This window comes from Mya arenaria, chromosome 5 (genome assembly GCF_026914265.1).
Source record: "Mya arenaria isolate MELC-2E11 chromosome 5, ASM2691426v1".
Lineage (NCBI taxonomy): Eukaryota > Metazoa > Mollusca > Bivalvia > Myida > Myidae > Mya > Mya arenaria.
In genome coordinates, this window is record NC_069126.1 from 72,698,839 (window position 1) to 72,726,418 (window position 27,580).

The window sequence follows — 27,580 nt, forward strand, 5'->3', positions numbered from 1 at the left end:
AATGATGTTACTTACACTGTTCTAATTAGCTGGTGATGAGAAGCAGTTTTCGACAAATCAAATACATGGCAGATTTAAGGTGCCTATTATGTGTTTTATCATTTTATTTAATATACTATATATATAAGACTATATTACGAGAAATATTATTAAATTTTTCAGCATAAATTTACCAAAAATTTAAACCCTAAAATTTACACAGACACTGAATATCCATGATATTTTGATTAATTTCTGATTGGAACTTGTGTGTGAATACATTTAAGTGAATGTCTGTGTGAAACTAGCACGAGAATAGTGTTCACAAAGATGTACACAATGATCATCCTTTGTACAAGTCAATTGAAAGGAAAACCTTGTAGCTATTCATAGATATGCAAATTAGGTTCACACGCATGTGCAATTTTCGCTGCGGTGGCGATCCCCACGTGCAAGTTTGTGAACAAAATGAAAAATAAACATTAAATAATAATAAAGGTTACTTATGTTTCTCGGTAAGAACTTCAACTTTTGATTGCCTTACCATATAATTGAATTGCAGTACCTTCATTATAAAGCTTTAAAGAAAGTATGCAAAAAAGGGATTTGTCGGTAACTGCTTCTCAACCAGTACTACTCGCCCAAGCGCCTAATTAATTAACCAAGTTAGATAACTCTAGTTTGCATTTAATGCAAATAATTGCCCTGCATCATTTGACATAGAAATTCTGGTTTAAGGTTTTGTACATAACCACATTTATGTAAATATCTCTGCAAATACATCATTGATTGCATTGAAACTCTATACAAGGGCTCTCAGCCATTCAACCTTCTTAATTAATCAAGTAAGATAACTCTATCTTGCATATAATATAAGTTTTGCCCCTTTATTATTCGACTTAGAAATTCTGGTCAAGGTTTTGCATGTAAGCACATATAGGTTAATATTTCACCAACTACTTGATTTATTGAACTGAGACTTAATACAGTGATCCATGCATTTTTCCCCAAAACTATTCAATCCTTACACTGAAAAGCGGTGGAATAGTCGAGCGCGCTGTCTCTGTGACAGCTCTTGTTATATATCTTAATGTTCGCGCTTAATTTTGTGCAGCCTTTGTCACAACAAAGTTGTCTGTCGTAATGATTGCTGGATAGTCAGTTAAGAAACTACTTCTGTGCAGAAAAGGAGAAGCTATATGGGCTGCACTTATATTTATTGTTATTTTTTTTATTTATGTATTATGTAGATTATAGATATTCAAATCTGGAAGTGCCATTTTATATTTTTTTAATTAGATCAAGTAAACATGTATGAAATCCCCCGATATTGTAAATTTGAAAGACCGAAATCTAATATTAATGCAAATATTCTTACAGATGTCTGTGTTTTGCTGTTTAAACTGGAAAAAAATGAAATATTGCCAAGCTACTTCTTGGCTTACCAATAATTTACACCCGGAATTAAATTCCCATTTTAAAGTTTTTAAATATAACAATTACAATAGATAGAACTCTACAAATACTTGCAATAATATAGAAATACTTGCCTTCTTAATCTTAATGGGTTAGTTGCTGTATCTTATGGTTACAGCTTATATAGGGGAAGGATCAGAAGAAGTCAATGCGGTGGAGCATGCTACTCAGTAAACAAAACTATTTCCGACTATTATATATATTTAATTTTTATTATTTATTTGTAGGTGTATGTGGAAAAAAATGTTTGTCATTTATCAGGGGGGTTTTCTGTTGTGTTTTAGCCATTATGCTATATAATAAATGTTATACATATTAAGCTATATTTTCAATGACAGAAAGAGTATATTTTTCCAAAGTTGCATTTTCAGAGGAAAAATTGGTTCAATTTGACTAAAACTTGACAAAGTCAGAGAAATTTATAGCAATTGAGACTTTTTTATTAATTGATCAATTCTTCTGTATCGTTCACTTTTATTCATGATTTTTTTTTGCAATTTCTAACATCTACGATAAAAAATTCACAACTTGAAGGGTATGAGTCATCTTCCCCAAATAAGCTTCGCCTAAATAAAGCATGTGTATATATAGAATTCCAATACTTGGTAACCTACTGCTGATTAAATTATTTAAATTATAAGTTTGATATATAGCATTTAACAGTTTACATGATTTTTAAGTCTTCATAATTACTTTCAGAACCAAGATGAACAGAGAAAGCGAGTTAGCGAGGCAGTTGCAAGAATGGACACAAGAAATGCACTTCAACTTACAGTTGTCACATTCAGCAGCGTGATATCCAGAGAAGTTAAAAGTGTATGTTCCATATGCTGTTATGGTGTTGGTAATAGTTTCTGTAGTGTAATTTTAGCTATAAAGTTAAGGTTTCATTGAAGTAACCCAAATACCTGATGACTAGTAAATTTTCAATACTGTAACCATGTATTTAATAGCAGAAAGCGCAAACATATTTAATGATTGGTGAATGCTAAAAGATTTACTGTGGTGAACTATAGTCTCATAAGGTAGAAATACCGTATTTTATGCTCATTTCTTTCTAATTAAACTCGGTGTCCTTCATAAGAACCATTGTTTTCGACATTTATTCATCCTTTTTGGAATATTTAAACAATATTCATAAATTATGTAAATCTTATCTGGGAGTGCGAGTGCATCTTTAATGGCACAGCATAATTCAACACAAAAATGAGTTGGAGCGGTCATGTACCCAGTTAGTATTTTGAAAATTTTGTGAAGAGCATTTGTTTTTCTCTCTTTTTGCTGCCTATTTTAGTTGTCAGTTTAATTATGTTTTGATAGTAAGTTCTCTGCTTTTCAGGATGTGTAAAGGGCCAGGAGCAGAATTCAGTGTATCATAGCCCGTTATGCAATATCCACCAAACTCGATTGACCGTTAACTTATTCTGATGCTATCAGTGGCTGATTTGTAATGGGCCATTAAAAGGTAATTATCTGCTTGAAAACTGCAGATATGTCATTATCGAATTATTAATCATTGCAGGTACATATGAATGCCAGCAGACATTGAAATTTTGCAAAAAAATAAAATTTTATCAATTTATATCCTTAAAGCTGCACTCTCACAGACTGAACTTTTTAAACTTTTGTCTTGGAACAAGTCAATTTTTGCGAAAATCCATGGAAACCAGTTATATAAGACTGCTGACAAAATATTAGATCGCAGATTTTTATATTTACGTTCAAAAATTGGTGTTTTATGCATTTTTCTTAAATCGTTAGTAACGGTTTAAGCCATAAAACATTAATTTTCGAATGGAAATATGAAAATCTGCGACCTGATCTTTTGTCAGCAATCTTATAACATTGGTTTGCAGATATTTGCGCAAAAAATTGATCTTTCCAAGACAAAAAATAAAAAAGTTGTAAAAATGCTAAATCTGTGAGAGTGCAGCTTTAAAGCTTATTGCTTGACTTCGTTGTTTAAAGCATACTGAATGATACTGTTTGTATTTTTAATAATTATTTTAGCAATCCCATTCCAACATGGTGCACAGAGAAGGGGCCACAAACTGCGCAGTTCCAAGTACCAAGTTAAGGTTTGTTAATTTCCCCGTTCCCCCCGAAAGGTTTTGGCTTAGGGATATTGTTTGGCGATGTTTTGCGAATCATTTTCATTCTATATAGATTATTAAGACCAGAAACATGAAAGCAACATCTATCCAACATACATGTAGAGGAAGACCAAATGGTTGAGTTAAGATCAGCTTGGAAAAAAGAGTGGTAGCAGACAGCTTTATCACAAATCACAGATTAGCATGTCTGAAATATGACCTCTGAACATAATGACAAGAATGAATTCTAGTAATGTAGCTTGTTTTTAAGACGATATCATGCCCTCTATTAATCGTCATGGAAGGGATAATCCGATGTTTCTCCCAAGCCTCGAGGACAATTTAACACTGCAAGATGACATTGTTCATGTCACAGGTCTTACAATGGTTATTTATATGATAGCATTTAGATCTGTCCATTTGTTTGTATGCCAGTCATTTTTAGCTCTACTGGCCAAAGGCCAGAAGAGCTTATGCCATGGTAATGTGTACGTAGTATGTGCATCCGTGCGTCAGTGCGTCCGTGCGTCTGTAAACAATTGCTTGTGAACACGATACAGTCTTCAGTTTTGATTGTATCTCGATGAAACTTGTACAGTATATAGATATCCATTAGAGCTCGGTTCCTTTCGAAAACCAGCCAGATCCGTCCATAAATGCCTAGATTATAGGCCATGAAAGTTTGTGCGTCCATGCAGTCATGCGTCTGTAAACAATTGCTTGTGAACACGATACAGTCTTCAGTTTTGATTGTATCTCAATGAAACTTGTACAGTATATAGATTTCCATTAGAGCTCGGTTCCTTTCGAAAACCAGCCAGATCCGTCAATAAATGCCTAGATTATAGGCCATGAAAGTTTTAAAGAAATGCTTTCTATTTTTAGCCAGGTCTGCATGAGCGAATTCTATTTTTAGCCAAGTTTACATGTACATGTAAATTCAAGTCTAGAGTTAAGGGAGACAATTTGCAAGTCTAGGATTTTGAGAGACAATTTGCTTTTTGCTTCTGCAGCTGATTTTGTGAATTACTCTGCCTTGTTCTTGTTGAAAGCCCAAAGGCCATTTTTTAGCTTTAAGTTCTGTAGTTTGCACATTCATCTTAACAAAATTGGTTGTGAAAGTTATGCACCTGGTGTCATTACTGGCCACACCCAGGGTTCACAGGTTTGGTAAACATAAATCTGGAAAGGTTTGAAAATCTTTTTGTGTGTTCCTGCATCCATCTCAGCACAATTGATTGTGAATGTTTGTTCAAATTGATCAATGTTGTCCTAGGATGCTCTTGACTTTGACCTTTTGACCAACTTTTTTTAACTTCTAAAACTACAGAAATTTTTACTATGAGTACAGTTTTGAAAGCATTTTTTTTTTGTCAGATGACTTTTACTTTGCACATATTAAAATAGTTCATGCAACTAATCTGCTTACAATACTTTCTGGGCTCAGATGTTGAACGTGCTACGTTTTCTGGTAACCCAAACACAAAACATAAAGTATATGTCTGTTGCCTTTTGCCCATACATACATGCTCTGGATTGATATGACCACAAAAGCCATGCCAGTAGAGCATAGGCCCTTTTGGGCCTCTTGTTCTATAACGCCAACAAAGCAAAGTCTGGGAATTTGTCAATTTCCTGCGACAGCTCTTGTTAATTATCATATTACAAACAAGGATTATATAAATATGCATGCAGTTTTGTAACATAAGATTAAACTGCCTGCCACAATGCTTCATAGAGCACAAGTGAGGAAGTATCACTTGGTTTGTTACCATCAACTTAACTACTCCATTATGAGTATAATTTGAGTTACAATTTAAAGCAAGGCTTCCCATTCTTACGGCAAAAAATGGCCATATAAATAAAGCATTGCTCCGAGTACCTTTCCATATTATGTTCATATTATTTTGCATAATGATGTCTGAACCTGTATTGACTTTTTAAATTCCATGTGATACTATATTTAAGATGGATGAATTTTGTTTTATCATAAATTGCTTTTGTTTGTAAAATAGTGAATGTGTATTTCCTTCATGTTTTTCAGATACCCCTTGGTATAGTGTATCATACGTCATCATTACAGTGAAAACCAGACCAAGTATGTGACTGGAATACTACAACATTCCCATGACTTCATTCCAAATGACAGAATGGAAAAGGACATAGAAACTGTTATGATAGGGTAACAAAATGAAAGCTATCATCAGCAATTGAATCAATGTGTAACACCTTATAACATTGTTTTATCTTGACTGGCCTATGTTCAGGAACATTGGTTTATCTGTGTTGAATGAATATATGCTAATGTTTGGTGAAGGAATATCTATCTATTAGGACATTGTCATCCAATTGTTTAATTGTATTTTTAGTGTGCAGTTTAATCCTGATATATTGGTTAGCTTTGCTAAAAATGAGTGAAGACACTTGAATTGCAGGGAAGAGGACTCGATGATGAAAAGCATACTAGCTGGTGGCGATGGACTTGGAATTGAAAAATGGGACGCAAATGGCAAGACAAGATGGAGACACACCAACAGAGAGGCTAGTGGGTGTTCAGTGCTGTATTGAGGATTTTTCATGAGAAAATGTATTTCCTTCCGGTACAGACTGTTTATTTAAAAATGCTTTGAAAACAGTCAACCTATTTAAACAAAATACTATTTGATGAAATAGGTATTACAATTTAAATACATTTGTGAATTAGAGTAGCAAGAATGACCACTATGTTCTTACCCTCCACTTAGACAAATTTAAACATTAAAGTATGTTTTTGCTCACTAGGATAAAATTATTTGTTTAACAGATCTTTTGCATGCACCCTGTCTAGACAAACTGTACTCTGGGTAGCTTTGTTCTTAATGCAGGTGATCATGGATCAATTTTTTCAAAGGAGAGAGTGTGAGGAAGACAGAGACCCTGAGCATGTTAAAATGTCTGATAGACAGGAGAAATGTCTCTGCCAATGTAGCTGCCAACTTCCATGATGTTGCTGAGTTGGTAGATTTAGTACTTGAGTATCACCTGAGTGCATCTATGATATTTTTCTCAATAGGAGTACCAGTGATAAATGTAACCGCATACCAAAAGCACTTCACTAGTTCAACAGCTCTGAAAAAAATTATTATTTTAATGGATTATCTTGAAAGAATTTGTAGATGAAGTTATTTTTGAAGATACACACCTTGTATTGATGGAGTAAAACTAATGCTGTTAGCTGGCTTCATTTACTCAGAAGAGTATCGTTTATGGCAACTAGAAGTGGCGAGCTACTGTGATCGGTCTTTGTCCGGCGTCAGTCCGTCCAATTGCTTAAAAAACTTCTCCTCTGAAACTACCAGACAAAATTCAATAAAACTTCACAGGAAGCTTCCTTGGATGACCATTTACAAAAATACAACAAGGGGTCACGATCGATCAACAACAACAACAACAAATACAGCAACAACAACAAAATGGCTCTCTTCCTGTTTTGCTTTAAAAAAACATCTCCTCTGAAACTACCTCTCCAATTTCAATGAAACTTTACAGGAAGCTTCCTTGGATGACCCTCTATTAAAATACAACAAGTGGTCACGATTGATCAACAACAACAACAACAACAGGAACAACAACAAAATGGCCAACTTCCTATTTTGCTTTTAAAAAAACATCTCCTCTAAAACTACCAGTTCAAATTCAATTAAACTTTACAGAAAGCTTACTTGGGTGACCCTCTACAAAAATACACCAAAGGTCATGATTGATCAACAACAACAACAACAACAAAATGGCAAAAATGTTAAAATCTGATAGTTATGTAAAGTTTACTCTAGAAGCAAGGGCAGCAAGTCTTGCTATATGGTCTCCCTTTTTGTTGGAGATTCCACTACTTTCTATTTTTAGTAAGAAGGGAATAAATTTTAAAGGGCTTGGTTCACGAAAGTACATGGATGGCACCGGTTTTCACCATATTGTAAATTTCCCATCCCAGCATCATTTTCACTGTTTTTACAAAGAATAATTATCATGTGTTTTTGCTATATATATATTTTTTAAAAATATTGTGTTTTTGCGTTAATAATTTCAGCCTAAAGAAACCATACTTTTACCAAAATGGTCGTTTTTGTGCCGTGTTTGTGCCGTTTTTTTAGATTTTGAATGTGGCGGCATTTCTCACCAGTCATAATATTTTTACAACAACCTCTGCCCTACACCCCAAATGCAATATGAAAAGTTCGTAACTGGTGAACGCTGCCGCCACATTCAAAAAAAGAAAATTATCGCATCCGTTGGTCGATTTTAACTTTTTCTGGAGGGCAAATCAGGCATGTGGAATTGTTATGCTTTTGAATTGTTTGCAGTTTTCCACGCATGTGCTGTATATTTGAAATAAACATATATTATATTGTCAAAGAAATGATACTTAAACAGTTAAGAAAACGACATCAACGAAAAAACACTCTCCCGACATATGACGATTCCATAGCATATTTTATTTCCCACTATTTTTCTTTGCGGTAAAAAGAAAAATGCGTCTGTTAGCAGCTTTCAATGTCACAACGATGTAAATAAAGTAGACACTTCGTTTATATGGTAATATTATAAACACCTTAATTAAATACTTCTATAACATACATTCAACCTACTGGCCTTTTGATTTTGCACCATAAATTGTTAAATTTGCCTTTTTTAAACGAATAAATATATAAGTAAGTCTGTCGCTGTGTTCTATTAATAACACGAGTTATTTTGTTCGCACGAGGTGATCATATGTTTAATTATTTAAACTGTACATGTATTGAAAATGTACAAATATGATTATTACAACATTAAATATATATTTTGAAATTAATAACACTTGATTGCTGATTAAGTTACGTTTTCAATGTAATTTAAGGATCTGATAAACTCCACTTGGTACCCATGGGGTATTGGTGTAATGGATAGAGCGCCTGACTACAAAGTCGGAGTACGGTGGTTAGAGTCCCCCTAGGGTAACTATTTTTTTTCTAATTCTTCACTTGTAAAACATTTTTAATTTTAATATCGTTAATGATCAAGGAGAATCATTCATTGTTATTATTATTATTGTTATTTATACAATAGGAGTGAAACAGATAATTAAAAACAATTTAATTTTTTTTTATTTTTTGCTGTTTTTATTGCATGATAAAATATACATTCATCCGTAATATTTCAGATGCCAGGAGTACGGCTTCCATTCCAGTGTGTTGTATGTAAAACACGGACAAATCCAAAAAATAGACGTAAAATAAATTCAGAACTTAAGCAACTGATACTTAAGCGCCTGCCAATTGAATTGAAGGACACTGATGTACTCTGCAACAAATGCCGTATAAAGCACTTTTACAAGCTATCACCTGTTGAAAATTTCGATAATAAACTCATTGACCAAAGTGACAATGAGGAATATCAACCTCCAGTATCAAAGAAAACCTCATTTGCTAGCCCTCCATCCGTTAGACTGAATATCCCCTCAACACCCAAATCTCATTCACGGTGCTTTATTTGTAAGAGACCTGGACCCAAGCTTATAGTTGTGCCATCAGAGGCAAGATTCACAGCTTTTGTTCAGCGGAATGTAATCATCAAAAGTGGCACAAGATGCTGTCCGGTCCACATGGATGAATCCCAAATGAAAGATGAAGCCCTCCAATCTGTCAAGGCATCTGAATCTGCATTTGTAAACCGTGCAACTGTGTTGGAACTATTGAACAAGTTGAGGGCATCATGTAACAAGACCCAAAAACGATTTGACTTCAACACGCTGAACAATGAGGCCTTAACAAGGAGGCCATTCGGGATATTTGTGCTGGTGTGGAGGGACATATCCGTAACACCCCTGTCAGAGATATTCTCACAACAGTCGGAATTTTTTTCTTTAAATTAAAATCAGGACTTTCAAATACTATTCTGTCAATTATATTTGGTATTTCCAAATCAAGTGTTCGAAGAGCAATTGCTACAACAAGACAAACTTTAAAGGAAAACTTTGTACCTCTCAATTTAGGATTTAACCATATTTCAAGGCAAAAAGTAATTAATCAACACACACGCCAACTCGCCCGATCGTTGTTTGTTGATGAAGCTGGAGACAGTTCACGTCTGATTTTAGTTTTGGATGGAACATACATATATATCCAAAAAAGCCAAAACCATCATTTCCAACGCAGGTCATACAGCATGCACAAGGGGAGGCCACTTGTTAAGCCAATGGTGATTGTAACAACAAGTGGCCATTACATGTCTGTACTTGGCCCTTACCTGTCTGATGGAAAGAACAATGATGCAAAAATCCTCAACCATATCATCAATACAAACGTTGAGGATATCAAATCGTATGTCCATCCTGGTGACATATTTGTGGTGGACAGAGGGTTTAGGGATTCCCTGCAGCTATTAGAGGTAGGGCAGATGTATCAACATATTTATCAATAGTTTTCACTATGATATTTTGTTTAAAAAGATCTATAGGAAAGAAAAAAAAAGTTATGTGATTTGCCCTTTGAATCTATGATTTCCATTTCATATAATGAGCAGCAAAAGTTTATATTTCTTTAATAATATAAATAATCAATATAATGTTTATTAAACATACATATCTTTTTTTAGGATCTGGGAATACAGTCAAAGATGCCTTCATTTTTGCCAAAAGGCGAGACCCAGTTCCAAACCGAGGTCGCCAACACTAGCAGGCTTGTCACGAAGGTATCAATCTTCTTTTATTATTTCAGGATCCAAATTCATTGCACATGCTTTATAATCGTAAGTAAGGGCCAAGTCCAGCACCATAATGACACTTCTAATAAATATGGTATGATATATATTAAAGCTGCACTCTTACAGATTGACCGTTTTGACAACTTCTTTTTTTAGTTTTTTTATTTTCTTTTAATTGAGCCAATTTTTGAGTTAATGTCGCGAAAGTAGAGATATGATACTGCTGACAAAAAATCAGATCGCAGTTTTTCATATTTAAGTTAGAAAAATGAGGTTAAAAACTTTACTAAAGCTTTAAAAAAAAATCTGCTTTCCAAACAATTGAGATCTGTTACATTGTAAGTTATATGGCCCAGTTGAAGGCATTCATGCCAAAATCAGCTGATTCTGAGACAATAATTTAAAAAAACTTATCAATCTGTGAAGGTGCAGCTTTAAAGCTGCACCCTCACAGATAAACCATTTTTTGACATTTTTTTTACAATTATTAATGTACGTAATTTGATATGATGTCCTATAAGTACCGGCTGTGTATAAACAATTGAAAGGTGTGTGAATATAAATATCATTATGAATAGTATTTCCAATACAAATATTGAACATGATTTAGTAAGGAAGTAATTTAACTATTTTTTATTCAACTGTAAGACATTTATATATACATGCCAATTGTCGGCATTTTATTTGAATCACAAAATGACAGCACTGACAATATTCAAGCAGATTGTACTTTAAGTTGGACATTCATATCGGTGTGAAACTGCCTTTCTTATTTAGCTATAGTCATCGCCTTGTTGACAAAATGTTCTCATATTAAATGTTTTTAAAGGGACTATACACCAGATTGGCACCAAAAAAAGTTTTTTCAGTATCGAATCTCAGGACAATTATTTAATGAAATGTTGCACTCTTTGATATCATAATTGTAAAAAAATAATAACCAAAATGTAAAAAAAAAATTGAGTCGGAGACCGGGTTCGAACCGGGGTTGCCAAAATTGCAGTCCAGTGTTGTTTCCACTGTGCTACGAATGTTTACGCTATATTATGGTTTGAATATTTAAGACATATACCTAACTTGGTAATATCACGTGATAACATAGAAGAGCCAATCACACATAAGAGAGGAATTCTACTAGGTAGACATACCTAATAAACTTTTTTAATGGAAAAATACGAAAAAACTGTTAGTTTCAATGCATTGTACACATCAATACCAAGTTTAAGTCAGTTTTCGACAATTTTCTTTTTATTTCGCTATTTCATCATACAGTGTATAGCCCTTTTAAAAACATACTTTTAAACTTCAGATCAGATGGGTGGTTGAGTCTGCCAACGCACGGCTCAAGAGATGGAAATACTTAGACAGAGTATTACCTAACAGCCAGGTTCCATTTATTGGCGACTTTGTGCAAATAATTTGTGCCGTTTGCAACAAATATCTTCCGCCACTTTCATCTTCATGCTCTGATGATGACAGACTCGCACAACATATGCTGCAGTTAGCAACTCAAGAGAACTCTCTGAAAACTGAGATTGAGGAGAGCAATCTCGACAAAAGTCGAGCCGTGTGGGTTCCAGTTTCTGACACTGATCTTGAAGACTTCCCTCGTCTCACTGAGGACATACTACGGACCCTCACATGTGGTGTCTATCAGTTGAAGCTTTGCCCTGGATACATCCAAGAACACCTTGAGGGCGATGAAGACATTCGTGTACATAAAGAAAGAAGTGGGTTGATTCGTGTGCGTTTACAAAGTCGTCATGTCTCGGCGAAACAATACAATCTTTGGATTAAATTCAACAATTATGAAATTCTTGGTTGGTATTGCAAATGTAGATCTGGTTCAAGGATAGTTGGAATGTGTGCACACTGTGCAGCAGTGATTTGGTACTTGGGTTATGGAAAGCACAGATTTTTGGGTGCTCTTGGTGTTCGTGACTGGAGTGAATATGTTGATGATGCTAGTGTTGTTCCACCAACAGTTGATAGTTCAGACTCTGACAGCGATTAAATGGCGCAGCATTTAAACGGCCTACAAACATATGCTAATGTTCTTTTGAAGGATAAACTTTATGACTTAGTGTTCATGTTTCAACAGTTGTTATTTTGCATCAGAAATGCTTAATGGTAATTTATATGAATAGACTATACAAAGTCCATATTGGGAATTGTTAAGTTGTTTTTATGTCCAGTTAGCTTGTCATTTTTAATGAATTAGTACTTTAAAATATGTTTTCTCTAAAAGGTACTCTAAATATTCATTACCAATATAATTCAAATGCTTTAATTTGTTGTTTATATAATTATATTTACACAGAGTAAAATGAAAACTATGAAACAAATTTTAAAAACATGTATTACAACAGCTTTTGTCATACTCACAAAAATCCATATATGAACTGTAAATTCATATTGTTCCATTGTTACCATAGCAACCATCATACAGCTATGTTGTAAATGACATGAAATATTATCACTTTATCTGAAGTAACAATTTATAATATATCAATGCAAAATATCAATATAAAATTACATATTTGATTAATTTAACATATATAAAGAATGATTTTACTGCAATTGTATCCATGGTAACATCCTAATTCTTAATTGAATTAAGTACAGAAATCTGGTATATAACAATTTTTTTTATATATGTTGCAATAATGCTTTAGAAGTAAAATATATCATCATTCATGTTCAGGTTATTGTCATTTATATATTTTAACTGAAAAATACCCCTTGATTGATATGTTGCCATGGCAACCGAAATGTTGATAGAATCATCATATTACATTTCATTCTTTAACTGCCATAGGTTGTTCTACCAAAATTCACAGGAATCAAGCACATTACAGATGGGGCCATTTTTTACCTTTCGTGAACCAAGCCCTTTATTAAGTCTTCAACATAGTCACTTAAAGGTAATTATTGTTAATTTTTTGGGTTCATAGATTCAAATAATTATTAAACACTTGATTCTTCAGAAGAAATTTTATTTTACTTAATAATATATTTAATAATCAGACTTTGCCATTGAACTTCATGTAGATTATTCTAAGCCACAATCTTATCTTCTGTGTGGATAGTGAATAAGCCTTTATGGATTTAAAGAAAAATTGATTTAGATCATGTGAAGGAAGGTGATGTTGTGTTGACATAGATGGAAGAAGCAATGATATAAGTGGAAGGTGCTGAATATGTTTTGGTATTTGATTATTAGAGCTTAAGGCAGTTTATTGATTTTATTGGATGGTGCACTGTTTGTTGTTTATGTATCTATACTAAAAGTTATTTCAGTGTGCAAACAATTTAACAAAGTTTTGTCAGTGTGCAGGCAATTGAACAAAGTCCTGTCAGTGTGCAGGCAACTGAAAAAAGTCCTGTCAGTGTGCAGGTATGAGAATCAAATTCTGTCAGTGTGCAGTCAATCATCAATGTCCAGTCAGTGTGCAGGCAACTGAACGAAATCCTGTCAGTGTGCAGTCAATCATCAAGTCCTGTCAGTGTGCAGGCAACTGTGACAAGTCCTGTCATTGATTATCCAGGCAACATGTTTGACCAGTATGTTTTTCAATATTCTTTGAGAACAAATATCAAGCTATATTGATTACAAAGATTAAACTCTTTTACTCAGGTGAGCGATTTAGGGCCAATGTTCTTAAACTGTTTAAACCATAAAACATTTACTTTTTGAACGGAAATATGAATATCTGCGATCTGATCTTTTGTCAGCAATCTTTTATCATTGGTTTGCAGATATTTACGTTAAAATTTGCTCTTTCCAAGAAAAAAGAAAAAATGTTGTAAAAATGGTATATCTGTGAGAGTGCAGCTTTAAACAGTTAACATAATTTATAAGTATTCATAATATGCTTTCAGAACCAAAATGAACAGAGAAAGTGAGTTAGCGAGGCAGTTGCAAGAATGGACGACACAAGAAATGCACTTCAATTTACAGTCATCCCACTCAGCAGCATTAGATCCTGAGAAGTTAAAAGTGTATGTTCCATTTCCTTTTATGATGTTGGTAAAAATTATGTAGTGTTATTTTAGGTAAACAATAAAGTTTTCATTGAACTAACCCAAGTACATGATGTCAGACTTGCAGATGTTCATATAACATTATTAAACAAGAAACCAAATGCTTTGAAATAGCACAAACATATATTATGCTATTGTGAATGTTATCAATGAACAAAGAAAAAAGGAAATTATCACATTAACTTAAGAAAGATTTAATGGCAGAACATATCCTTAAAACACAAAAATGCAAAAATGAGTTAGAGCAGTCATGTACCAGGTATTATGAGAATTTTGTGAACAGATTTTGTTTTGCTATAATCTCTTTTTGTTGCCTTTTCTAGTTGTCCGTCTAAGTATGTTTTGATTGTAATTTCCCTGCTTTTCAGGCTGTGTAAAGGGCCTGGAGCTGCAATCTGGCAATGGGTGACACAGCATGTCAAGTCTACAGAGTAAGGCCTGCACATTAGAAGAACACTTGTACATGTACCAGCCATACCATTACAAGGTCGTACCATATTTGCAGAAGTCCTCCCATGTATATTTATATAAGATACTTAAACATTACAAAAGATAAAAGTATTCTGTATGGCCCATGGTTTTTAAAGTTGAGAACATGAAGTGTAAAAATATCAACTGAATGTCCTGGAATAGGACAAATTGCCTGATTTCATGATATAATTTTTAGAATCTAAACAATACATTTCATATATGGAATGGTACACGTTTGTGTTGTTTTGAGTTTCTCTTTAAAATGTCTGTAATTGTAAATAGATGATGGAACTAAAAAGTATTTACGATGGTGACTTTCAATCCTGGAAATTGGTAGCAAATCCACCATTTAATTTTATAGTCTACATTATAATCATGTAATATCTTTAAAACAGCCTCATTTTTGTTGATCAGTAGGGGTGATTATTAGGTCAGAAAGGCATTGCTAAGTTTCATTGTACCTTTTCTGCTGGGGTTCAAGGTTGATATAGAGGAACATTTCATTAGGTCCAAAAAGGATGAATTTTGGCAGGTTTTATGATCTTTTTCTACCTTGATCCCTGGCAAAGATTGGGTCTTGCATGCAGTTGTAAGAATTGAGTCAAAACGTACCAAGGATTTTCTCAACTCAGTTTTCAATATATATATATAGAGACTTCCATTTAAAGACTTACTGTTCATCCCGGAACCCCCCAAAACAAACATTCATTGAGTGTAAACCATTAAATTGGGACCGAAATTGGCAAATATAACAACCAAAGACCCCTTATTTGAGTTGTCCAGCATGTGGGTCACAGGACCCCCAGCTAAACATTTATATGGAAAACCCTGGAATCTGACATGCTTGACTTCTGAATAATTTATTGATACAATATTGAAGATAAGTTTGTGAGTGTTGGCAGAAAAACACATTTAAAGAGATATTTGTGCAATGCTACATGTATTTATTTGTTGTTTCTTTGACAGAACAGTGAAGACAGTAAACGACAACCTGGCATTGTATCTTTTAATAAACCAGTGTTTGATACTATGTAGTCCCAGGATCCCAAGGCCACCAATTTTTTTAGATGGACTCCAGAAAATCCAAGTCCGGTTTCCTAACGGAAGTCCATATTTTTTTGGCAGAAAACGTACTGGCTTTTGGCTAGGCACGCCCCTCTAAATGGGCTGAGAGGGGCACATCAAAATCGGCAGAATTAAAGTTTGTGATAAAAAACTATTCGGATAATGTTTGTCATGGAGAATGTTCAAAACTGGAAATTTTTCCTGTACTATTAAAATCTTCTTTGAATGACCATTGATTTGCAAACCAGAAAAATCATTGTGTGTTTAAAAATCATTGTGTGTTTATCTGCCGTCTATTTGATAATTACACATTATGTTATTATTCACATTTGCTAAGTATTTCCTTAACAACTGCTAGTAAGAGCAAGACATCTGCTCCCAATTACAAAGTGAACTATGATGTGGGAGGGGAACAGTTTGAGAACACCAAAGAAGCCTTACTTGAGCGAAGAGCTGCTCTCACAGGGGAGATAACTACAACATTGAGAGATGTCGGCCATTTTGAGCATGAGGTGGAGAGAATCACAGCAGAGGTTGCTGCGACAGGTGAGTGACAAGAAATGAGGAAAAAATATACATTGATACTATTACATTGCTTTGATAATGATGACCTAAAATGACCTCCAGGGCCCATGTTCACGAATGTCTTTCAGCGAGTTTGAAACTTGGGCTCAGAAATGCAATTTTTTAAATCCAACATTTTTTAGCTCACCTGAGCACCAAGTGCTCAAGGTGAGCTATTGTGATCGGTCTATGTCTGGCATCTGTTGTCAATCGTCCTTTGTCCGTTGTTCGGCGTCAACAATTGGTCATAATCATCATCTTCTCCTGAACCACATGGACAATTTTGATGAAACTTCATAGGAATGATCCTTGGTTGGTGCTTTTTCAAAATTGTTTAAAGAAATGAATTCCATTCAGAACTCTGGTTGCCATGGCAACCTTAAGGAAACGTGTCAACAGTTGGTTATAATCATCATCTTCTCCTGAACCACTTGGACAATTTTAATAAAACTTCATAGGATTGATCCTTGGTTGGTGCTTTTTCGAAATTGTTCAAAGAAATGAATTCCATGCGGAACTCTGGTTGCCATGGCAACTTAAAGGAAAAATTGCAAAACTTAATATTATATGAGGCCTAGTGCTTAAATATTTGGTGTGTAACAATGTTTATTGGTTATCTACCATGTTTAATCAACTTATGCCCCTGGGGAAAAATTGGCCTCACCCAGTGGGTTACAAGTTCATTATAAATACATTTTGTTAAAATTTGATAGTTATGTAAAGTTTACCCTTGAAACAAGGGCAGCAAGTCTTGTTATATGGTCTCCCTTTTTGTTGGAGATTCCACTATTTTAAACCAGGTTTTCACATAGTGAAACCTGGTTATTAGAATGATGAACATCGTTGTTTGGGCGGGCGGGCAGGCGACCGGGCGGCATCAGACTCACCTATGAAACTGAATAACTTTAGTAAGGGTTGACATATCTTGACCAAACTTATTCTATAGAAAGAGTTTATGGGTACCTTTCATGGGATTGCGTTTGGGGTCCCTAGTGTCAAGGTCAAGGTCACTGTTACTAAAAATAGAAAAATACTTGAAACTGAATAACATTAGTCAGGGTCCACATATCTTGACCAAACCAGGTATAAAAGAAGAGTTTATTGATACCTTTCATGGGATTGTGTTTGGGCTCCCTACATTCAAGGTCACTGTTACTAAAAATAGAAAAATGTTTGAAACTGAATAACTTAAGTTAGGATTGACCTATCCTGACCCAACTTGGTATAAAGGAAGAGTTTATGGATACCTTTCAATGGATTGCATTTGGGGTCCCTAGGGTCAAGGTCACTGTTACTAAAAAATAGAAAAACAGACACAGGCTGAAGTTCTTTTGTCAATCATGAAAAACCTGGTTTGTCGCAATGCGGCGTTTCTTGTCTATTTTTAGCAACAAGGTAATAGATTTAAAAAAAAATTTGGCAAATACTATTAGGCCTAGGGCTTAAATATTTGGTGTGCAACATTGTTTATTGGTTATCTACCATGTTTATATTTAAATTATGCCCCTGGAGAAAAATTGGCCTCACCCAGTAGGTTACAAGTTCATTATAAATACATTTTGTTAACATTTGATAGTTATGTAAAGTTTACTCTTAAAACAAGTGTAGCAAGTCTTGCTATATGGTCTCCCTTTTTATTCAAGATTTCACTACTTTCTATGTTAAGTAACAAGGGAATAGATTTTAAATTATTAAGTCTTCAACATAGTCACTTAAAGGAAATTTCGTGGTTTGCCAAAAAATACAATTTTGTGGGTACTTGAATTTGTGGTTTTTCATTTTTGTAAAAAAATCGAATATGTGATCGTCCTAGATTGTCTGCATAATCTCCACGCGCTGGTCCGTGATTTCCGTCTTCTACGTTACACGGTTTATGACACTCGCTAAAGTGGTACGACATGCCAGTAAGTGCATATATCCATGTCAATTATCGATTTAATTTGGTATTAAGGTCATAAAAGAAGATGTACCGTGATCATAAATACAGAAAGGTGAAGCCATTAAATACCAATTAAGAATTTTGCAAACTGTGAAAACACTGAAAAGGTGCGTATATTTGAGTACACAAGATCATTTCAATATTTATTCACACGTTTCTGTTTAATAAATATATTGAACGCGTTGCTTTCTACTTTGTCACGTTGGGTAACCTCAAATTAAATAGATTAAATATTTTATTAAATAAAACAATGAAGTACCAACACTCGTCATGCACATCTTGTAAACCTGGAGATTTTCATTAACAGCACACATTTAAATACATGGCTTCTGTCATTTGTTTCATAAAAACACATTTAATTGATTTGGTTTATTATTTGTTAAAGGCAGATATAATGTACTAACAAAACAATGATAGTAAAATATACAATGAGACAGGTATAAACGCTGTATATTGCGACCTCTGTAACGAATAAACTAGTGTGTACATAACATGGCAGTTGAAAAAGTGAATAAAGGATCTATATTTCGTGGGATCTTAAATTCGTGGATCACCTTACCCACGAAAACCACGAACATTAATGCCCCACGAACATTAATGATTTTACAGTATTGAAATTGTGTTTGCAGGTTTAAGTATGATGGTGGTGATGTGAGGGATCTGCCCAGACAGCCCTCCTTGTACAAGAGTCTACATCAGTTTTCATCTAACATTGGTAACTGTAATATTGTGTTTACAGGTTCAAGTATGATGGTGGTGAAGTCAGGGATCTGGCCAGACAGCCATCCTTGTACAAGAGTGTACATCAGTTGTCATCTAACATTGGTAACTGTTATATTGTGTTTACAGGTTCAAGTATGATGGTGAAGAAGTCAGGGATCTGGCCAGACAGCCGTCCATTTACAAGAGTGTACATCAGTTGTCATCTAACATTGGTAAATGTAATATTGTGTTTACAGGTTCAAGTATGATGGTGAAGAAGTCAGGGATCTGGCCAGACAGCCGTCCATGTACAAGAGTGTACATCAGTTGTCATCTAACATTGGTAACTGTAATATTGTGTTTACAGGTTCAAGTATGATGGTGGAGAAGTGAGGGATCTGGCCAGACAGCTGTCCTTATACAAGAGTGTACATCAGTTGTCATCTAACATTGGTAACTGTAATACTGTGCTTACAGGTTCAAGTATGATGGTGAAGAAGTGAGGGATCTGGCCAGACAGCTGTCCTTATACAAGAGTGTACATCAGTTGTCATCTAACATTGGTTACTGTAATATTGTGTTTACAGGTTCAAGTATGATGGTGAAGAAGTCAGGGATCTGGCCAGACAGCCGTCCATGTACAAGAGTGTACATCAGTTTTTGCAGGTATCTATTAGAAAAGTATAAAAGCTACAAACACTTCCAAGGATTTTTCCAAGGATTTTTGCATCCCTACATGAATTCCTACATTAATGTACAAGGTTAATGTCTTGACTTCACATTCACAAACAAGATTTATTCTAATTATGCTAAAATTTGTAATTTCGAACAAAGCGTAGTTATTCGACCAATAAATAAGAGTTTGCAAGATACTGATATTTTATTTGTTATCACTTATCAATACAGACCAATTCATTTACTGATGCAGACACATGTTCACCAAGATCAGGTGTGTAGTTGTTAACCTCAACAAAAATATTTTACCTGCAGAACAATTTAAAATTTGAAACTGAATGTTTGAATTTCTTTGTCGTCAGTTTTAGAAGATTATCTCTGTGTAAAGATTAAGTTTCAACGCTAAAAAAAAGAAAACAATTTTCCACATGCTGTGTGACAATAAATATTTAGCAAGAAAACCATGCCAAGTTAATGTACTCAAATACTATATTATGCTCCCCGCCATACGGTCTAACACTGCTTGTTAGTAGCACACAAGGTTTTGATATTTTTAACCTCTGAGCCTTCATCTTTTGAAGATATATCCATGTTTACGGAAGTTTTGTATTTACAGAGACTCCCATTTTTAGGGAGAAATACTACCAAACTATCTTTAAAGACTCTGAAGTTTTTGCCTTCAACATTTTAACGGACATAGTTCTGGTTTATGTCATAGTGCATATGAACAGATTTGAGGCCCATCCAGGAAATAAAGAGGAAGTACATGTATAACTACCACTTCAGAATCTGAAGACAACATAAGTTGGCAATCTAGTTATATGAAATAAACCAACTCATAATTTTTTAAAATTTAGAATAGCAATAACCAAATAAACATTGTGTTGAAATAGTTATAACAGTAGAGTTAAAAAAGATAATTTAGTGAGAATTCATCAGTTAAGGCAAGGGAGACAAATCTATCATGAGAAATGGTAAAAATGGAAATCTCAGTGACTTCCCTTAGACTGTAGAATTTATAACCTGCTACCATTATTGGTATTATTATCATTATAAGCTCATCTGTGTTTTGAAAAACAAAATGTCAAGTTTTTGTCATGACCTTGTTGTCGTTGATGTGATTAAAAAAAAAAATTGCCATAACTCAAAAAGATATTCAAATGAAACTTGGCGTAAATTTTGCAGGAGACACTAGACACATGTACAGCAAGTGCTCATAACTCTTCCTTTAATTATTGTTAAGTAATAAGTAATATCCCTAAATAGTTGAAAAAAGTCATGCAAAAAATATCACATGTCCAAAACTTAGTAACCAAGACATTCACATGAAACTTTTTTCATCATTTTTAGCTCGACTATTCAAAGAATATGGAGAGCTATACTACTCACCCAAGTGTCGGCGTCGGCGTCACACCTTGGTTAAGGTTTTGCATGCAAGCACACATAGGTTAATATCTCAGCAACTACTTGAGGTATTGCATTGAGACTTTAAACAATGGTACTCAACCATCCAATCTACTTAATTTACCAAGTAAGATAACTCTAGTTTGCATTTAATGCAGATAATAGGCCTTTATTTTTATTATTCAACTTAGAAATTCTGGTAAAGGTTTTGCGTGCAATAACTTGCCCTTTGTTTTTCGACTTAGAAATTCTGGTTAAGGTTTTGCGTGCAAGCACACATAGGTTTATATCTCAGCAACTACTTCAGGTATTGCATTGAGACTTGATACAATGGAACTCTACCATCAAACCTACATAATTAACCAAGTTAGATAACTGTTGTTTGCATTTAATGCAAATAATTGCCCTTTATTATTCGACTTAGAAATTCTGGTTAAGGTTTTGCGTGCAAGCACACATGGGTTAATATCTCAACAACTACTTGAGGTATTGCATTGAGACTTTATACAATGGTACTCAATCATCCAACCTACTTAATTTACTAAGTAAGATAACTCTAGTTTGCATTTAATGCAAATAATAGGCCTTTATTTTTATTATACAACTCTGCTGTTAATAATTGTTGAGTTATGCCCCTTTTTCAATGAAAACCCCCATAAATCGTGAGCGTCTCCTAACAGTGCTCTAAGCTTTAACCTCAAGTATTAAAAGTCTTGAAATTGAAAAATAAATTGTAAATATTATAGTTCATCAAGTCTTTATGGCTTAGTTTAAGGAATGTCTGGCTTGTTTATCTTCAGCTATGCATTCCCTGTGTATTGCCATGGTGTCACAGCAGGGTGCTGTATTTCCTGTTTGTTTTTTAATCGCTAATCGCTAACTAAGGGAATTGTTCATAGAAAAAGGGCTGTATTGGTTGTGCTTTGGCTGATCAGTATTCATGTAACAGAGAACAGACACCAGACGGCAATAACAATTTGGACCAATAAACAACGTTCATTTTAAAAGAAGAAAAAATTAGAGGTGTAATTATATTAGCATCCAGCTACCTCATACAGTATATAAATCATGCCTCCAACATAAATGACGCAACGCCATTGGTTCAGGACTGATCACACTGTGACCCCATATTTTTCCATATTGGGTCACCAAATTTATATCGTACCGAAATGGCGTCTATTTTCCGATTCCGATGAATATTCCGATGAATAAATGAAACATATACATGTAAACATGTTGTTGACGTGACAAATATGTTACGGGGTTAGTAGGTGACCCAAATTGGGATATACGGGGCAAAGGAAACCATATATTCGGGTTCAAGCTTCACTCCAAACTGATATGGTTTCCTTTGCCCTGTATTTCCCATATCGGGTCACCTACTAGCCCCGTAACTTATAATATATATACATCATATTTGCTGTTTTAATGTATCTTCATGAAATACAAATGCTTACACTAACTTTCTGTAATACCCGGAATTGACATTTGAAGAATATTTAAACTAGGCCTTTATTTAATGCTTTCATACTATTCTTGAATAAATCAAGTTTGTATACACTGACTTCAGCTACCATGGTATGTAATTACATTTACATGGCATAAACTATTCTGGCCTTAATTTGGTTTTTTCATGTTCAAAAGTTAATGTTTGCTCTCTGTTTCCAATTAACTTCAACTAAATACTTATCTAGTGTAAATGGTAGCATAAAGGAAAATCATAATTATCTTCATGAAAATATTGCTTTCTTTCATTATTCTGTGTAACAGGCATTATGGTCTTATATGTAAGTCAACAAATATCCTCATATATAAAATATGAATTTGATCCTTTTCCTAGGCTCCGGAGTGTATCCTGTCCAAATACAGGATGATATATATACAATGTAGGGGACATTCTACACAGGATAAAAAGGGAAGCAAATCTAGCTGATGGAACAACAGAAGACGATATGGTCACCTATATCTCAGGTAGAATAATCACCACTGGTATTTTAAGCATTGCAATATATTAATATTTCTTCTGATGTAACAACCAGCTCAGTTAAAGGTCAATGTCCATGTCACTACATTTGGTGCCTACTCCATATCTCTTGAACCACTTGAAGGATTTTGAACTAACCTGACACAGATGTTCACCATATTGATGTAATGTGCAGATCATATGTTACAACCAACTCAGTTTAAGGTCACACTTAGAAATCAAAAGTCACATGACTATCATATGACTTTATTTCTGTCCAATGATCACCATATTTAGACAATGAACAGGTCGTATGCTACAACCAGTGTGGTTCCATGCAAGGTCACACTAAGAGTTCAATGGTCATAAGACTGTATTTCGTGTCTGCTCTATATCTCTTCAAAGCCTCTACAAAATGTCCACCATATTAAGACAATGTGCAGGGTGCATGTTACAACTTGCTAAGTTCAAGGTCACAATTAGAGGTATAAGGTCGTATGACTTCATTTTGTGTTGGCTCCATATCTGATGAACCACTTGAAGGATTTGAAGAACCACTTGAAGGATTTGAAATAACTTGCCAAACTATTAACCATATTCAGATGATGTGCACAGTGGGTGACATTTGTTTTTAATTACAAAAACAACTGTCTAGTTTAATATGATAATTCCTGAAGGTAAATGTTATTATGTGAGGAACAAAAAAAGAGAGTGAAATATTTGCATTCATGTATACAGTACGTTTAAAATAGGTAGATAGTGAGGAATCATCCCATTTCAGTGAAACATCTTAATATATTTATTTACAGATATTGTGTTGAAATGGACTCTCTGTAATAAATGGTTATTAGTTGAATATTGAGAGCACTCTTGTTTGTAAACAAAGTTTTGTAAACTTAAAGCTGCACTCTCACAGATATACCATTTTTATAACTTTTTTATTTTTTGTCTTGGAAAGGGCAATTTTTTGCATAAATTTCTGCAAACCAATGATTTAAGATAGCTGACAAAAAATCAGATCGTATATTTTCATATTTCCGTTCGAAGTTAATGTTTTATGGCTTAAACCGTTACTAACGGTTTAAGAAAAATGCATAAAACATCAGTTTTTAAACTTAAATATAAAAATCTGCGATCTAATTTTTTGTCAGAAGTCTTATATAACTGGTTTCCATGGATTTTCGCAAAAATAAAAAAAGTTGTCAAAACGTTCAATATGTGAGAGTGCAGCTTCAAGATGTGAGTAATGTTAATAATACATCACCTGCAGATTTATGTGATCGTGCACGTGATAGTGACAGTCAACAGTTCCGACAGACATTACCATGGTTACAGGAGATTTCCTGCATTAACCAGGCCCTAGACAACTGTACACATGCCAGGCAGGCAGCGGACGACTGGTATAGAATAGTTTACATAAATATACAGGCCGAGTATTGTGTCAAAGAAGATAAGATGGTGAAGGTTGGTTTTATCTCCAACAAGTGTAATTTCTCATGGCCCCAGTACTGGTTTTTACCCAGATAATGTACATGGCAATGATTTCATAAGTTATCAGCTTTTGTGACCAATGAACTCAACAGTACTTATTATGAACTAAACACTTTAATTGTATTTTCTTGATTGGAATATTTCATTTGTTATAATCACCGATATAATACTTCTGGTTAGGGGAGCTATCCTGCAAATACCATGGAGTTATATGTTCTTGCTTAACACGCTTTAAAGGCAAGGACCATGGTCACAGCTTATTACAAATAACTCAAACAAGTTAATCTACAAGTAGACTTGGCGTTACGTGACATCATCATGCATTAATTTTATTTATATTTTGTTGGTATTGTCAATAACTTTAAACTTATGTTTCTTCCTATGTTACTGAATGTACATTGACTGTCGGGAAAGTTTGAGACTGATTATGTATCTTTACACAAGCTAAATAAGAACATAATTAAGAATATTGAGCTCTTGATTACCATTCATGTCTTAAATGCTGATTTTTAAATGGATTAAATCACTAGAATGGGAAAAGTGTTGCTATGAAAACCTATGTTGCACAGAGCACTTAATTTTATTTTTTTTTACTTCAATTGAGAAGTACAGTCTTGGTTGAATAATAATTTTCTAGATTAAAGCACTAAAACGCCTGATGGTTATGTGATGTTTGCTGTAACCTTCTGCTAGGTTTCGATGTGTTCTGAGGTAAAACAATTCGAAAAAAGAAAATTGAAATAGGTGCTTTTAACCTTACTGTTAAACAAACGATATCAACTTCATGCACGGATCAGTATGCTGTTATGAGGTATTTTGCCAGTATTTAAAGAGCATTAAAATACAGATACCATTTCTTTTCGTGTGTAATATTACAACTGACATGTTTATACATTGCTATCAAGTGTTGACTGTGATAAACCATGTTTTCTATACCAGGTGGGTGGAGCCCCGCCAGAACTGTGTCCTCTTGGTGATGACCACACCTTACAGCAGTACATGGACAGATGGACAGTCCTAGTGACCAGCCTTAGACATCAGCTTCTACACAACCAGTGAGGGAGAACAACTTTTACATAGACAGATTTCATATACAATGTACCTCCAATTGCTCTGAAACAATTGAAGGCAGGTGTACTGTGGACAAGTTATAAACTGAGTGTTTGCCTCGTTAAGCTACTGATAGAGCTTTAAGAGGACAAATATCAGTGCCCCACTGGATGAGCAGATAATTCTTGGATCAAATAATTCATACGAAAATAACAAAGAAAACAGCTAAAAAGGTGCTTTGATAAAATGTCTATATAAAATCATGTAAAATGTAGAATTAAGTGACTGATGAAAGTTAAGGACCTTTACCATAATTATACAACTGATCCTAGCAGATTTAACACTATTTTAATTTACAAGTTGACTGTAATTTCTTTGATTTTCTTTTCTTCTCAATTCTATAACCCACATGAACAACATTTTGTTTTCTTCTCCACCATCAGTTTTATCTTTCATCCACAGAGTCGTTCAGTACTTCCTCTCCATGATTAAGATCCTCTTGAGCAAACAACCACAATCATGGTACATTTCTTACATCCTTAAGTTTGCAAAGTTCGCCTTGTTCTTGTCAGCTTCATTAACATACTTGCAGTTGTGCCATTGTTTTGCAAATACTGAAAATGAATCATTTGAGTCTGTCGTATGAAGGTTATAAATCTCTTAGATAAATGCAACTTTCTCATCAATGAATATATACATGTTTATATGCCTCATTGTCCCAAAATATGCCTCTAAGAAAACAGAAAACACCTGATGTCCATGCAGTTTTGTAAAGACATTGATGCTCCCAATATATGCATTCGTAACATGCTTGCCCTCCGTGTACAAAAGAATAGTCAGGTTTGTTAAAAGGTTGACTATTTTGTAAAAAAAACAAATCTTCTTTTGTTAATCATTGTCAGTTTGATTTTATCAATAATTTAGGTAAATAATCCTATTATTTCCATTTATTTCCTGGAAGTTTTTTGTTTTACTTCATGGATAAGGTTATTAAAGAGCGTCATTGTAAGCTGAAACTTATTAATACACAACATGCAAATTGAGAATGTATTATAAGGTCCGGCTGTGTAAACAAACACACAAGGCCACTATGGTTAGTTGCGTCAAGAGATCTTTGCCCCCACCTCCCCCTTGCTCTGCAAGTCGTGTTTCGCTGGGATTTTGATGTTTTCCCGCAGCCAACATGTTGGCTTTGTGTTTAATTTAATGCAATACCAGGCTTGGTTTTCATGTGGACATCTTTATTTTTTACTATAAACATGCCTTTTCATTGCAATTGCTGTTTGGGACATTTAAGTAAAAACAGCAACCGTCTACCTGACTGCAAAATTCATCTCTTCCAAATGATTTCATAGCCTTCCAGGTGGGTGTGCATTGATTGATTGATTGACTGACTGACTGATTAAGTGTGAGTTTGTGTAAGTGAATTAGTTTAGGGTCATAGCTATGAGCAACTTCACATATTCTCCGTTTCATTCGGCATATCAGACCATCATCAGACATTCTGCCATGAATTTAATGCCATTTCATATTTTCCTCTGTTACTTTGATGATGTTTGATTAAATTATCTCTGCCATGTTACTGAGTAACACATTAAATATGGGCCTAAATCATCATTTATACTCTTACCAGATTTGTTTTCTTTCAAATATTTGCCTGCCTCAAGTTTATGCATTGTGCAGTAATTAACAGCTTTCTGATACATTTTGACTTTAAGAACATTATGAGGCTACTGTCAAGTAACTTGATGCCTTGGGTGTGCACTGGGTAACAAAGGCTGCCCAGTAATAAATGTTTCTTTCTTCTGAACAGACATTACTAGTAAATTTCTCAGTTGCAGAGTCTTTGATGCCAGAACCAACACAGCTCATGATGACAGATATACATGTTTCAGCATTGTTGACAGTACTGCTGTATTGGATGCCTTACAATTTTAGTGTGGA

General features: G+C 34.3%; 1 protein-coding gene across 6 annotated transcripts in view; it reads left to right on the forward strand.

The window, feature by feature from the left end:
• LOC128234194 (HAUS augmin-like complex subunit 5) overlaps positions 1-24,098 on the forward strand; it is a 43,779-nt gene extending 19,681 nt beyond the window's left edge. The window contains exons 2-11 of one of the 6 annotated variants that reach the window (XM_052948265.1): positions 2,155-2,271; positions 2,795-2,920; positions 3,466-3,533; positions 5,593-5,730; positions 5,984-6,089; positions 14,151-14,270; positions 14,681-14,743; positions 15,750-15,782; positions 16,207-16,394; positions 19,641-20,395. In XM_052948265.1, coding sequence (XP_052804225.1) covers positions 6,025-6,089; positions 14,151-14,270; positions 14,681-14,743; positions 15,750-15,782; positions 16,207-16,394; positions 19,641-19,819 — 648 coding nt within the window. In that variant the 5' untranslated portion in view covers positions 2,155-2,271; positions 2,795-2,920; positions 3,466-3,533; positions 5,593-5,730; positions 5,984-6,024 and the 3' untranslated portion in view covers positions 19,820-20,395. Of the gene's footprint in view, positions 1-2,154; positions 2,272-2,794; positions 2,921-3,465; positions 3,534-5,592; positions 5,731-5,982; positions 6,542-8,424; positions 8,522-8,727; positions 9,954-10,160; positions 10,257-11,577; positions 13,187-13,361; positions 13,833-14,150; positions 14,271-14,680; positions 14,744-15,749; positions 15,783-16,206; positions 16,395-19,420; positions 19,460-19,640; positions 20,396-22,972 lie in introns of those variants that run through there. The other 5 variants (XM_052948268.1, XM_052948269.1, XM_052948270.1 and 2 more) reach the window with 5 other exon arrangements.
• Positions 24,099-27,580: the final 3,482 nt, after the last annotated feature.